At 43.7% G+C, this 14,943-nt stretch overlaps 2 protein-coding genes across 2 annotated transcripts in view; both read left to right on the top strand.

Annotated features, from left to right (window-relative positions):
- The window catches only part of LOC147302822 (ribonuclease inhibitor-like), a gene marked incomplete at its 5' end in the record, with an annotated part of 440,111 nt that extends 433,385 nt beyond the window's left edge, over positions 1–6,726 (top strand). Inside the window, one exon of the mRNA XM_086283601.1 lies at positions 6,534–6,726. Within this exon, the coding sequence (XP_086139727.1) occupies positions 6,534–6,726 (193 nt within the window). The remainder of the gene's footprint in view (positions 1–6,533) is intronic.
- A 4,591-nt stretch (positions 6,727–11,317) lies between these two features.
- Positions 11,318–14,539, top strand: LOC147302841 (dynein axonemal heavy chain 5-like). Its single transcript, XM_086282518.1, has 5 exons — positions 11,318–11,543; positions 11,907–12,007; positions 13,944–14,132; positions 14,200–14,274; positions 14,396–14,539. Exons 1-5 carry the CDS (start codon positions 11,318–11,320, stop codon positions 14,537–14,539), a joined length of 735 nt encoding a protein of 244 aa, XP_086138644.1.
- The last annotated feature ends 404 nt before the right edge of the window (positions 14,540–14,943 follow it).

Below are 14,943 nucleotides of genomic sequence, written 5' to 3' on the forward strand. Positions count from 1 at the left end.
TTCCTGGGTCGTTGACCCAGTGATTTCAGTTTGTTCGTGTTCAGTTTGGTTCGCCACATTAATGTTCTCACTTCCTGTTTTTTCCCGTGTCAGCTTGTCTCCCGTGTCATTAGTCAGATTATGTTCAGCCCTGTACTCACCTGTTTCCAATCATTGTCATCATTCACCTGTGTATTTAAGTTCCTCGGTTTCACCAGTTCTCTGTCGTGTCATTGATGTTAATGATGTATGTCTGATGTCGTCTGTATGTCCAGTCAGTCAGTCAGTCCTTAGTTCATTCATTCAGTCAGCCAGCCATTTCCTCCCTCTGTACTGTTTGCTCACTCCTTCGGCAATAAACATCCACCTTCACCTACCTGCCTGTGAGTCCAGCGTTTGGGTCCTCCTCCTCTCATCCACGACACTACCCTTGACAACAGCGCTGTAAACAACGGTAGACTTGTGCGTAACAAGCAAGCGAATAATGCAGAAAACAGATTTTAAACAGGAAACTGTTCTTGAAGTACAGAGAGAGAGAGAGAGAGAGAGAGAGAGCTGTGCATGAAGTGTGATTTTATTGTGGTGGAAGCAAAACAGCAAAAGTCAGAGTGAGTTCATGACGATGTTTATGTGAAGCGTAGTTTGGATCTTCTTTTGCTGCTGGTTCAGTCAATATTGTTTGTAGAGAGATAAAACTAACAGCTTCAGAATCGAGCGCAAAAAGGACGTAAACACAAAGCGTGGACCCGCCGAAACATCAGAATCGGCGAGCTGTCGGCTTTCAGCCCCGACCGTGTCTGTGCCGTCAGTGAGAAAGGCGACATCTCACTGATTCTGATGTGTCGGCGGGTCCGAGCTTTGTGTTTACGTCTCTGTGCAGAATCCGTGTTCCTGCTCTCATTCACTGTTTCAGCTGTTTGGTGGTTGTTAAAGTTTTGTGAGGTTTAACCTGAGATTCTGACATTTCGGGCAAAATAAATTAATATTAAAAAATTGATTCAGGATTTTAATTAATCAATATCACGTTATCCAAGCCAGAATCGATTTTAATCGATGAATCGATTATTAAAACCCACTCCTAATTCAAAGCACTGAAGCATCGACTTGTTCCATTATCCAACAATGAAAACAAGAAACACAGACAGCTGGCCTTCAAAGTAAAAGCTGCTCCTTTTGAAACATGTTGGTGGTAAAATGTAAGAAGAGCTGAAGCACATAAATGATCTACGTGCCAAAATATTAAACACAGTTGATATATTTGTGTGAGTGTTGTGATTCAGGTGTAGATGTAATAATGTACATATAGCAGAGTTTCCTCTTCTAGATCAGCTGATCAGAGTCGGGCCAATCAGCTCTGAGCATGCTCAGTCTGAGTTATGGAGCCACATACTATGATTCACCATGGCAACGGCATGAGCAGAGGCTCCGTGTGAATCCAGAGGAGCAGGAACATGAATGATGACAGTAGATGTTTGTGTGAAAGTGCTGGAAGCAAATGAGTGTGTGATGTTCTTTCAGTGTTGCACTTTGTAGACGCTCCCTGAGCACTGGTCTCACAGCCAGCTGCACATAGAGACCAGTGTTGTTAGTCCAGGTCAGAAGATGACTTGTTGGAATGAAAATGAGCTTGTAGTTTGTCTGCTTTAATAATGTGACTGGAAAAAGGTGTTGGACTTCAAATATGTCCATTTCTGTCACACTTCACCTTTAAAAGTGAAGCCATGTGGTTCCTGGAAGGAAAAACACGACTTTTTCAAGTCTTTGTCCTGTTTTTATGAGAAATGTACGACTTTAATGTGAAACATTCAGAGTTTTTTCTCTTGTTGTGTTTGTTTGAAGCTGCTTCCTGTTGGCTTCAGCTGTTTGGAGTTTCCATTTTCTAAACTTCTACATTCTGAAGCTTCTTCAGCTCTGAACAGATGATGAAACACTGAATGATTTCAAGCACTTTGTCTAATAAACTTACATCTTTCATTCTTTATACAGATTGATGAACTGTGGTTTGTCAGAGATCAGCTGTGATTATCTGGCAGCAGCACTGAAGTCCAACCCCTCCCATCTGAGACAGCTGGACCTGAGCTCCAACAGCAACCTGTGGGATCCAGGAGTGAAGCATCTGTGTGGTTTCCTGGAGAGTCCAGGATGTAAACTTGAAACTCTGAGGTCAGTCAGCATGTTTTAGTTGTGCTGAGATGAATATGATGTGAAAGTTGTGCTGACACTAAACTGCAGACATCAGGCTGATATTATACTGATCCACACTGAGGATCTTCATGGTAAAGTCTGTTTTCTTCTTCTCTGGTTTAGTCCATTGACTGCAGCAGAACAATGTTCACATTTCAAACAGTGATACTCAACGTATGGCCCGTGGCCCACACGCGGCCTGCCCACCTTTCCTGATTCAGAGAGAGGGGACCCTGATTAACTGTGTAGCTTCTTCCTCACAGTTCTAAGTATCAGACACAACAATGAATAATCCACAGCTGACTGTCTTTAGCAGGTCAAAGGTCACGGCACACAGCAGACAGTCAGAAATATTCTAACTCTGATCATTTATCAGTTGTGACACTGTGAGACTTGATCAGAGGTGTGATCATCACAGCAGAGGCCTTTGTGTCAAAGTCACTGAGGATCAAACAGAAACACATGAAGCAGATTTTCCTCTTCTGGCTTTTTATAGCAGATAACCTTCAAAATATTCTGCAGTCGATCAAAAACTGAAGCAAACCATGAAGCAACATGTGAACATGAGCTGATGCTGCTGAAGTGAAGCAAAGTTACAGAGGTTTGATTACAGACACAGCTGAGAGTTTGTAATCTGTCATCATTTTAAAAAGTTTCCATGGAACAGCAGAAATGAGGCTTTACTGTCAGAGGCCGACAGCACTGAACACAACAGCAGACTGGTGGCTAATAAACAGTGAATGATGCAGAAACAGATGTTTGAAGCTGTTCTTGGAGTACACTGAGAGAGAGAGAGCTGTGCAGGCAGGAACAGCCAAAGTCAGAGAGAATTCATGAGCATATTGATCAAACGTGAAGCAGAGTTTGGATCTTCTTTTGCTGCTGCTTCACTCAGTTTTGGTTGGAGACAGATGAAACCTGCAGCTTCAGGATCTGTGAGCTGTCCACTTTCAGCCCCGACGGCGTGTCCGTGTACGTGCCGTCGAGTGAACGATCCACGCTCTGTGTTTCCATCTTTGTGTGTTTAGCTGCTCTCATTTACTGTTTTAGCTGTTTGCTGCTTGTTGAAATAGTTTGTGAGCTTTAACCTGAGATTCTGGCAAAATACATTTATATTAAACATCGATTCAGGATTGAATGAATCAACATCGTTTTATTCAAATTAAAACCATTTAAACGGGAACATGAATTTTTTACAGCCGCCTCTAATGCTGGGTAATGTCAGCTGGTCCATGTGCAGCTGGCTGTGAGGCTCAGGGAGCGTCTACAAAGTGCAACACTGAAAGAACATCATCCATAAATATTGAGTAAGAACTGGACTCTCATACAGCGAGACTCAAATGCCTTTAAACATCAGCTTATCCTGCTGATCCAAGTCCAACACTGAGTTTGTAAAAACATGTTTGTCAATCATTTTGTTTGGTTTCTGAGGAAAAAGATTCAATAACTTGCTGCTAATACACAACATTTCATCATATTTCCTCATAACCCTCTTTTGTCTGACCATTTGATCCCATTTGAATTTGCAATAAAGGATCCACAGAGTTTGGTGACAATAATGACAGTAGATGTTTGTGTGAAAGTGCTGGAAGCAAATGAGTGTGTGATGTTCTTTCAGTGTTGCACTTTGTAGACGCTCCCTGAGCACTGGTCTCACAGCCAGCTGCACATAGAGACCAGTGTTGTTAGTCCAGGTCAGAAGATGACTTGTTGGAATGAAAATGAGCTTGTAGTTTGTCTGCTTTAATAATGTGACTGGAAAAAGGTGTTGGACTTCAAATATGTCCATTTCTGTCACACTTCACCTTTAAAAGTGAAGCCATGTGGTTCCTGGAAGGAAAAACACGACTTTTTCAAGTCTTTGTCCTGTTTTTATGAGAAATGTACGACTTTAATGTGAAACATTCAGAGTTTTTTCTCTTGTTGTGTTTGTTTGAAGCTGCTTCCTGTTGGCTTCAGCTGTTTGGAGTTTCCATTTTCTAAACTTCTACATTCTGAACCTTCTTCAGCTCTGAACAGATGATGAAACACTGAATGATTTCAAGCACTTTGTCTAATAAACTTACATCTTTCATTCTTTATACAGATTGATGAACTGTGGTTTGTCAGAGATCAGCTGTGATTATCTGGCAGCAGCACTGAAGTCCAACCCCTCCCATCTGAGACAGCTGGACCTGAGCTCCAACAGCAACCTGTGGGATCCAGGAGTGAAGCATCTGTGTGGTTTCCTGGAGAGTCCAGGATGTAAACTTGAAACTCTGAGGTCAGTCAGCATGTTTTAGTTGTGCTGAGATGAATATGATGTGAAAGTTGTGCTGACACTAAACTGCAGACATCAGGCTGATATTATACTGATCCACACTGAGGATCTTCATGGTAAAGTCTGTTTTCTTCTTCTCTGGTTTAGTCCATTGACTGCAGCAGAACAATGTTCACATTTCAAACAGTGATACTCAACGTATGGCCCGTGGCCCACACGCGGCCTGCCCACCTTTCCTGATTCAGAGAGAGGGGACCCTGATTAACTGTGTAGCTTCTTCCTCACAGTTCTAAGTATCAGACACAACAATGAATAATCCACAGCTGACTGTCTTTAGCAGGTCAAAGGTCACGGCACACAGCAGACAGTCAGAAATATTCTAACTCTGATCATTTATCAGTTGTGACACTGTGAGACTTGATCAGAGGTGTGATCATCACAGCAGAGGCCTTTGTGTCAAAGTCACTGAGGATCAAACAGAAACACATGAAGCAGATTTTCCTCTTCTGGCTTTTTATAGCAGATAACCTTCAAAATATTCTGCAGTCGATCAAAAACTGAAGCAAACCATGAATCAACATGTGAACATGAGCTGATGCTGCTGAAGTGAAGCAAAGTTACAGAGGTTTGATTACAGACACAGCTGAGAGTTTGTAATCTGTCATCATTTTAAAAAGTTTCCATGGAACAGCAGAAATGAGGCTTTACTGTCAGAGGCCGACAGCACTGAACACAACAGCAGACTGGTGGCTAATAAACAGTGAATGATGCAGAAACAGATGTTTGAAGCTGTTCTTGGAGTACACTGAGAGAGAGAGAGCTGTGCAGGCAGGAACAGCCAAAGTCAGAGAGAATTCATGAGCATATTGATCAAACGTGAAGCAGAGTTTGGATCTTCTTTTGCTGCTGCTTCACTCAGTTTTGGTTGGAGACAGATGAAACCTGCAGCTTCAGGATCTGTGAGCTGTCCACTTTCAGCCCCGACGGCGTGTCCGTGTACGTGCCGTCGAGTGAACGATCCACGCTCTGTGTTTCCATCTTTGTGTGTTTAGCTGCTCTCATTTACTGTTTTAGCTGTTTGCTGCTTGTTGAAATAGTTTGTGAGCTTTAACCTGAGATTCTGGCAAAATACATTTATATTAAACATCGATTCAGGATTGAATGAATCAACATCGTTTTATTCAAATTAAAACCATTTAAACGGGAACATGAATTTTTTACAGCCGCCTCTAATGCTGGGTAATGTCAGCTGGTCCATGTGCAGCTGGCTGTGAGGCTCAGGGAGCGTCTACAAAGTGCAACACTGAAAGAACATCATCCATAAATATTGAGTAAGAACTGGACTCTCATACAGCGAGACTCAAATGCCTTTAAACATCAGCTTATCCTGCTGATCCAAGTCCAACACTGAGTTTGTAAAAACATGTTTGTCAATCATTTTGTTTGGTTTCTGAGGAAAAAGATTCAATAACTTGCTGCTAATACACAACATTTCATCATATTTCCTCATAACCCTCTTTTGTCTGACCATTTGATCCCATTTGAATTTGCAATAAAGGATCCACAGAGTTTGGTGACAATAATGACAGTAGATGTTTGTGTGAAAGTGCTGGAAGCAAATGAGTGTGTGATGTTCTTTCAGTGTTGCACTTTGTAGACGCTCCCTGAGCACTGGTTTCACAGCCAGCTGCACATAGAGACCAGTGTTGTTAGTCCAGGTCAGAAGATGACTTGTTGGAATGAAAATGAGCTTGTAGTTTGTCTGCTTTAATAATGTGACTGGAAAAAGGTGTTGGACTTCAAATATGTCCATTTCTGTCACACTTCACCTTTAAAAGTGAAGCCATGTGGTTCCTGGAAGGAAAAACACGACTTTTTCAAGTCTTTGTCCTGTTTTTATGAGAAATGTACGACTTTAATGTGAAACATTCAGAGTTTTTTCTCTTGTTGTGTTTGTTTGAAGCTGCTTCCTGTTGGCTTCAGCTGTTTGGAGTTTCCATTTTCTAAACTTCTACATTCTGAACCTTCTTCAGCTCTGAACAGATGATGAAACACTGAATGATTTCAAGCACTTTGTCTAATAAACTTACATCTTTCATTCTTTATACAGATTGACTCTCTGTGGTTTGTCAGAGATCAGCTGTGATTATCTGGCAGCAGCACTGAAGTCCAACCCCTCCCATCTGAGAGAGCTGGACCTGTGGGGAAACAACCTGAAGGATCCAGGAGTGAAGCATCTGTGTGGTTTCCTGGAGAGTCCAGGATGTAAACTTGAAACTCTGGGGTTAGTCAGCATGTTTTAGTTGTGCTGAGATGAATATGATGTGAAAGTTGTGCTGACACTAAACTGCAGACATCAGGCTGATATTATACTGATCCACACTGAGGATCTTCATGGTAAAGTCTGTTTTCTTCTTCTCTGGTTTAGTCCATTGACTGCAGCAGAACAATGTTCACATTTCAAACCTTCAAAGAAGAAGAAAAATCCTCCACTGGAAAATTCACTGTGAAACTCTCAAACTCTTCATTGCACCTTAAAGTCTGTGTGACACTGAAATCCAAAGCAAAATGTGCGTTTGCTTTACAGACAGCAGTCCAACACAAACATACACACATCATCCAAAACACAGTCCAACATCCAAATCTCCTCCACTGCCAGCATGAATGATGGGAAAGAGAAGGAGGAACACTCTGACATTCAGGGTTAGAATGAGTTTCATCAAGCAGACTGTGAAGATCAAAGCTGCATTAGAAAGCTTACATGAATGAATGAGTGGACAGAAGTGGACAGAGATCATCTGAAGCACTTCAAAGGCTTTAAATCAGCACATTTCTCTTTATTCTTTATCAACTCTGTTAGTTTCTCTCAGTTTTCTGTGGAATGAAGCTAACAGCAGGCTAATAAGATGCTGACCAATAGGTTTCTATTAAAGGTTGTAATTTGTATATGAAAAAGTGCTTTGGCTCAGCAGGGATCAGCTTACAGGTAGAATACAGCTGCTGGATGGGATTAGCATGTCATAGCTATCTACCAAACTGCTAACTGGGGGATTTCAGGCCATCTATGGATCATTTTTGCTAACTGTTTATTCAGCTTAGGCTCACAGGGCTGCAGCCTGTGCCCTAGCTGTCATAGGGCAAGAGGCGTGGTCCACCTGCACAGGTGAGCAGTCCATCACAGGGCCAACAGAGAGCGACAGAGAAGCACTCCCTCACATCCACACCTACAGCCAATGTAGAAGCACCAATGAACCTAAGCAGCATTTCATTGGACTGTGGGAGAACATCCAACCTCCACAGAAAGGCCCAGCTGACCAACAAGCTTCAACCTACAACCTTCTTGCTCTAAGGCACTAGTGCTAACCACTTTTGCCCATTTCAGCCCAAATCCTGCATCTTCCTGTTTCTGACTCCAGGCCAGCTCCACTAACACTTTCTCATCAGACACTGCCACCTAGTGGAGGAAGTCTTAGTTCCATTTGAAGCTTCAGATTACAGTTAGTTCCTTTACAAAGAGGTGGAGGTGGTGGGGCCACAGCACCATCATCACTGAGTGCCATAGGACACTTAACCTTTGTTTCCATATGCTGGGAACTTCCTGTTGTTCCAAGGAGGACTGGAAAATGTGTGAAAATCTCCCAGTCAGTTCCTCACAGCACACTTCAATCATTTCCCTCCCACAGCATCAGGACCAGGGCTTTTTCTCTCTTTGGTCCCACTAAGAGATTTCCACACAAACACCTCATCAGTGGGACTCTCAGAGCTACCAGCCCTTTGCTACAATCACAAAGCTCTTCATTGAAATCAATGATATCAAAGCTGGAATCAAATGAGTCCAAGTCTTCTGCTGATTCAGCATCACATTCATCTTTGCTCCTTGTTCTGCATCCCCACCATGGACTTCATTCCTTTCCAAGCCAGCCTTGAGTGTCCTTTATTCAGCTCATCCTCTGCTTTACTTTTACACCTGATTTTAGCTGCTTTATCTCTCTTTCAACAGGTTTCTGTGCCTCAATCTTTTTCTTCTCTCCCTCATAACAAGACAGCTTCTTCTGCCTGAGAACATGCTGGAGTGATTTACTAATCCAGGGCTGCTTATTGGGGAAAATACTTCCTGTTTCCAAAGTAATCCCCATTTTTCCCAGAAAGAAATGTCAGTAGAAATCGATGATCTAAGTGAGAACATGAGCCTTTAAAAAGTCCCAGTGGGTGCAGTCAAAGCAGTCCCTCAGTCCCAGTATAGAGTCTTTGGTCCAGACTGGAACAGCTGTGTGCCCAGTTTGAGCTCTCTTCAGTGCTGTGACCTGACAGACCCAGAGGGGCCATCACATCACATTTAGAAGCTCCCCTGATGGAGCCACAACACATGTCCAATACTTAGTCTGTCTTGTTGGACCAACTGGAAGAAATGATTCAAGGACTTAGTCACAGAACAGAGATTCAAATCTCCAAAATCCAACTGGCTGCATCAGGACATATAGTCTGAAACTCTGCACAGTTTCCTGTTTGAAGCTGCTTCCTGTTGGCTTCAGCTGTTTGGAGTTTCCATTTTCTAAACTTCTACATTCTGAAGCTTCTTCAGCTCTGAACAGATGATGAAACACTGAATGATTTCAAGCACTTTGTCTAATAAACTTACATCTTTCATTCTTTATACAGATTGTGGGGCTGTGGTTTGTCAAAGATCAGCTGTGATTATCTGGCAGCAGCACTGAAGTCCAACCCCTCCCATCTGAGAGTGCTGGACCTGAGATACAACTACCTGAAGGATCCAGATGTGAAGCAGCTGTCTGATCTTCAGCAGAGTCCAGACTACAGACTGGAGACTCTGAGGTCAGTAGAGTGATGGAGTGAGTGGGTGGTGCTGTCAGCAGTATTGTACTAAACACAGTCAGTATGAAACAAAGATCCAGTGTTTCCTGTAAAGCTGCAGCTTCTCAGTGAAGCTGTGAGAGGAGAACGGTGACAGGCTTCAGGATTGGACACAAACACTTCCTGTTTCTCACCTTTATGGTCACCATAGTAACGGCTGACACGCTCTGATCAAACACTGTCAACAGCCAATCAGCTCTCTGAACAAAGCAGCACGCAGACCAATGACTGCATTGATTTCCAAGTTTAAAGCAGTGAAGAACACAGTCTGTAGGTGAGGAAGAATTTAGTGAGAGCAGATGTTTGGATGGAATTCCTCCAGTTAACAGCTGGAACCGTCCATCTGGATTGTTGGGCTTGTTGTTGGGGTTCCTACAGAGCTCAGAGTGGACACACCAAGGTTCTTCTAATGAATGAAAGTCCAAACTCAAACTAGGAGGGAAAAACATTTTCAGCAACTTCAATAAAAATCCAAAGATTAGAAAAAGTGAAGCAACAATGAGTCCTAGTACAGTCCCAGCACTGACGTCCCTGCTGCTCTTTATACTGGATGTGCTGCATCACTGACTGACAGCTGATGAAGAGTCTCTGGAAACACTCGTTTATCTCCTCTGCTCTTCCTCCTTCTCTCTGCAGGTGGAGGTGGTGATGGTAAACAGGACGGTGTGTGTGCTGAGAGAGGAGCAGCTGTGTCCTGATGATCCAGAGAGGTTGAAGCAGCAGCAGCTTGTGTGTAGAGACGCTCTGACTGGGCCATGTTACTGGGAGGTGGAGAGGAGAGCTTCATCCAGCAGTGACTGACAGAGGAATGAAGTGCAGATGACTGTCAGTGCTGCAGAGTGAACTGCTCTGAGAACAGCTCCACTGTCAGACACAATGTAGAGTCCAGCATCAGCCCTGTGTGTCCCTCTGGATCTGACAGAGGATCATCAGTGTATCTGGACTGCTCTGCTGCTGCTCTGTCCTTCTACAGTCTCTGCACAGTCTCTGTCTCACTCTGGAAAGATTTTACAACTTGTTATAATTACAGAACGTTAATATAATATTCAAACATGTGATCTTCTCTTTATTTCTGAATCTTTACCAAATAAAGAAAAACCAAACTAACAAACAGAAGCTGTCGTGTCCTTTTTCACCACATCTGTGAATCTTTTCTGTGTTTTTCCTCTTTTCCTCCTTCCTGCAGCTCCATCTTCATCATTCTGTGTCCAGTATATGTGAACACGTCCAAAGCATCTGAGCCTCATGTTACCCGTTTGTGTGAGTTACGCCTGTCGTTGTGTTGTGGTGTATAAATAAGGGGCAGGAGACAGCGCTGGATCTCTGAGTTCTTTACTCTCAATTTCTGCAACATCTGCAATATCTAGAAATGCAAACCTGTGAGCTGTGTGTGTTGTGCGTCTGCTCGGCCACCTCTCCTCCGGCCGTGCTGGAAGCAGCTGTGCGTTTGACAGTTTTATCGACTCGACAATAATCGAACAAATTAAATGTTCAAAAATATCAACTTAAGCACTTCAAAGTCAACAAAAAGCTTAAAACAATGAAATAATATTTCACTGACAAAACAACAGCTCATAAGAACGATACACAAAATAATACAGAAACAAACAAATAAAAGTTATTAACCAGGATCCATGTTTTTGTCACAAACACTGAATCAGCTGATTCACTCTTTATGTTTCTGAGTTTGTTTTGTGATTATAGTTCTGGTTTCTGTTTCTGTGTCTTCACTGTGTCCCACGTCTCCTTACTTTGGACTGTCTGTCCTGTCACTGAAGGTGTCTGCCCGACAAGGACGTGGTGCTGAATGCATCCAGACCCCTGCTGACTGTCTTTGCAGCTTCGGTCAAAGGTACAGTGTCCACTGTGACCCTGAGAGCAGGACACAGCCAGAGGTGAGTCAGCAGTTACAAACTAAATGCTGCTGACATGAATCAAACTGCTGGATAACCCACTGCTCATGAAAATGGCACCTTTCTGTTGCTTTTTGAGATTACTGAGAATATTTGAATTGTGACTCAGATGGCAGATCCAGGCTCTCAGCCTCCAGCTGAAACTTCCAGTCCTCCCCCAGCCAGAAGCTCTGATGCTGGGCTGAGAGACTTTGATCCTTCCCTGGATCCAGAAATCCAGGAGGGAGAAGGAGAACAGGACCTCCTTCCTGATCTGGAGAGGCCTGAGGGAAAGAAAGATGGAGCAGACAGAGCTTTGAACAAATCCAAACCTCCTGAGCTTCACCTCCACAAAGGTGCAGACACTGATGCACAGATTCACATGTGACACCTGCAGCGTCCAGCTTGTGCCGCTGACATTATCTCCACTCTGATACAAGCCTCATTCACTCGCTCACACACGTTCATACAATCACCTTTTCCTCACAGTCACACACATGAATGTAATGAGGGGAACTCGGGTTCACTGTCATTCCTCAGGATGCTTTGATATGCAGACTGGAGGCTCTGTGGATGAAACACCGACTGTCTGAAGCACTCTGAAGTGTTCATGATGGACTTCATCCTGATTAACACTACAATACTTGTTAGAGGCCTTTTATATGTAATAATATTCTTTTCCATTAAAGCTCTGAACATTCTCACTCTTTCTTGACCAGGTGTGACAGGTGAAGGACACCGGCGAATAGGAGGACAGAAGCTGAGAGCCATTAGTCACATGACTTCAACTGCTGCTGCCTCACCAACCACTGGCCCCTCGGTGAGTCTAGAGTTACAGCAGTGACCACAGGAAGTGCACACGTGTGATCTAAAGCTACATGTGGGCCTGTGACCATCAGTCTTCTCACTGTGGTAGACGGGTTTGTGAGTCCCTGTGATGCTGGGAGTGTCCAGGACAGTCGCTCCTGATCGGGTCTCTCATGGAAAGCTGGTCCCAGGAATTCCTGGAAAATTCCTCCACAAAAGAGAACTGGGAACATAAGTGCAGAGTGACAGAGGTGCTCAGCAACCCTGCTGTTATATAAATAGAACCAGAATAGTCGGCAACCACTTGAGTTAAGTTAGCCAAAGAGATGCGACTCAGACTGACTTCATCATGTTGGCAACGTGTCTGCATTGATAAACTCCAGTTATTCACAAATCAGAGAATAATTCCAGTCGTTCAGAGACAGATTGTGATTGTTTGGAGGATGTAATCGTTTCCCTTCAGGGAGCGTGTTGGACGCTCAGTGTCCGGGTGATTAGCTGATGCAACTACTTAGAATCAGTTTGTGAATATGAAGAAAATCAGTGCAGTCACTGGACAAACTCTGATTCTTCCTAGTTTCACTCTTGTTTCAGTCCAGTGTGACTGAGGTGGTAAAAAATGATCTGACTTTTAGCCACACAGCTGTCTGCTAGAGAAAAAGCCTTTGTGCACAACTTTCTTAAAGGCAAACGGCACCATGTTCACTGCAGCTGCAGCAAACGCAGCAAAGAGTGAAAGTTGGACTGAGAATGTTGTGACTGTTTCATGAGAAAGAGCAGGAAAACAAGCATCACACACCCAGACACAGTGCTGGGATTAGAATTAGACTTTAGAGCCAAATGTAGGACAAAAGCTTTAATATGAAAGAGGAAAACCCAACAACAGCCAGAGCATGAAGCTCAAATCTATACCAATCACCAAGAAAGCTGACAGGCCTGTGACACGTCAGAGACGCCGTTCAAATCATAAAGAAGTTGGTTTATTGACAAAATGTAAAAAACCAAAAGAATCAAGTCAACCTTCAGTTTCGAGCGAGTAGACCAATCAGGCACAGCAGCAGCTCTAGAATAAGCAACAATTTGATGTATTACAAACAACCTTTCATATACACACATACATATGGCTCATATGCTGTTTAAAAAGGGCTCAAAGACCCAACAGATTACACAAAGTACAAAAACACTTTCATTCAGACAACAGTCAGCTGTGCACGAGACAGAGAGCCGACTACAGTTAGTAACATGGACTCACTTTGTTTCAGACACGACACAAAGTAACACAAAGCCACAAAGAGCAGAAACATCAAAAAGGAGGCAGAGCAGCAGCAACTCTCCATGAGCTGTGAGGCTAACAGCCACCCACACTTCCTGTGATGCATAATGACAACAACATTAACCTGAAGGATGATAACAACAGAAAGAAGTCTAAGCTAACGTTACACAGCGCTCACACAGCGCTGACTGTACAGGCCTCACACAGCTACGACCTGCATCCACAACACCTGATTCTACTGAACACAAACAAGTTAATGATATATGAGCAATCCAGGGAAGGCTTCCAGGAAGGTGAGGATCCAAAGACAGCTCTACAACAGCATCAGTCAGCAACAATGTTACTAATCACTGACTCTTTCATCCTTTTATACTCAATCAAAAAGTGCTGTGTTCACATTTGTTTCTGCTGAAATCCAGAGACTGAAAATGCGTCTTTTTAAAGTTTGAATAAACTGACTGAACTTCTCACGAGTCCAACCGTGAGGAACACTTCCCCCCATGACACATCACAGGAGAACGTCTCAGTGGAGGGGGGACAGTAGCTCAGTTTAGGCAGTCACACTCAGAATCGATGCCTCCAGTCAAGGTCAAACGTGGTCCTCAGAAACCTGCAGATGTTTGGGCCAAGCTCTCACTGGTCTCTGCGTCTGTAGACTGAGCTGATGTTTCTCCAGGTGTCTGGTAAAAGGACGATGCTGCTGTCCAATGAGGCGAGGAGAGAAGTAGCCAAACAGGCGAGAGCCGTGAAGGAGGAACGGCGGGCAGCTCTGGATGCCCGACATAAATACCTGATGAGCAGGCTGGCCGACGCCGGCAGCCTGGAGGAGGCGGCGGTGGAAGACGCCATCGTCTCTGATGACAGAGTAAGTTCAGAGACGTGATCCTTCCTCAGAGTTGAACCTTTGAGTCATTAATGTCTGATTCTTCCAGTTCAGTCTGATCCATGAATTCTTTGCTGCAAACGGATCCAAGAAGCTGATTTTCTTCTATCAGGATGTCAAACAGGTAACTTTGATCACATTTCAATGACTGACACATGAAGGTCTAACCGCTCTTCATAATCTGCTGTCCTGTTTGTTGCAGCGTACTTTGTATTCATATCTTTTAATATCTGCCTTTCTCCCAGAGTCTGTCCTCCCGTCAGTCTTCCTTTGTGGACGCATCAAACTCAGCTATGGCTCAGAGGAAACTCTTCCTCACTACGGGGAACTCTGAGGTTGGCTTCAGCTTTTTATGTTTAGTTCATGTGAGAATCACAGAAAAATGCTGATATGAGTGGAAGGTTCTGCTGGGAAATTGGCAAAGAGCAGATTATTGAACAGCGAGGCAGACAGTTCATTTCAGTGATGCCAGTTTATTAGAAACGAGGACTGTGGGGCTGCTGGAAGTCAGGACGGCCGTTCTCTGGATAAACCTGACAGCTGAGGTGGAGAGCAGGATTTATCCACAGACGGCTTCTTCCAAGCAAATGTCCTGAACACACCTGAGCTGAGGGTTACACAGTGTGTCCTGTGTGATCTCTGCTTTATGGTGGTTGAATCTCACAAATGTGACCATCAGACCTGACGACTTATTTGTGATGTTTTAATTAAAAATATCCTGGGTGAGGTGTTTGGGGCATGTCCCATGAGGAGGAGTGTTACGTTCCCCCCGAAGGGGTCTAGGCATATGAGT

The sequence above is a fragment of the Aulonocara sp. 'chitande type north' Nkhata Bay genome, linkage group LG23, assembly GCF_057382095.1.
Source record: "Aulonocara sp. 'chitande type north' Nkhata Bay isolate Kocher_YH1m ecotype deep benthic linkage group LG23, A_spYH_male_GT1.1, whole genome shotgun sequence".
In the NCBI taxonomy this organism is placed as follows: domain Eukaryota; kingdom Metazoa; phylum Chordata; class Actinopteri; order Cichliformes; family Cichlidae; genus Aulonocara; species Aulonocara sp. 'chitande type north' Nkhata Bay.

Coding starts and splice junctions, on each gene's coding strand:
- LOC147302841 (XM_086282518.1), top strand. CDS start 11,318: ATGGCAGATCCAGGCTCTCAGCCTCCAGCTGAAACTTCCAGTCCTCCC. Junction 11,544..11,906: donor TGAGCTTCACCTCCACAAAG/GTGCAGACACTG, acceptor TTTCTTGACCAG/GTGTGACAGGTGAAGGACAC. Junction 14,133..14,199: donor CCATCGTCTCTGATGACAGA/GTAAGTTCAGAG, acceptor TGATTCTTCCAG/TTCAGTCTGATCCATGAATT.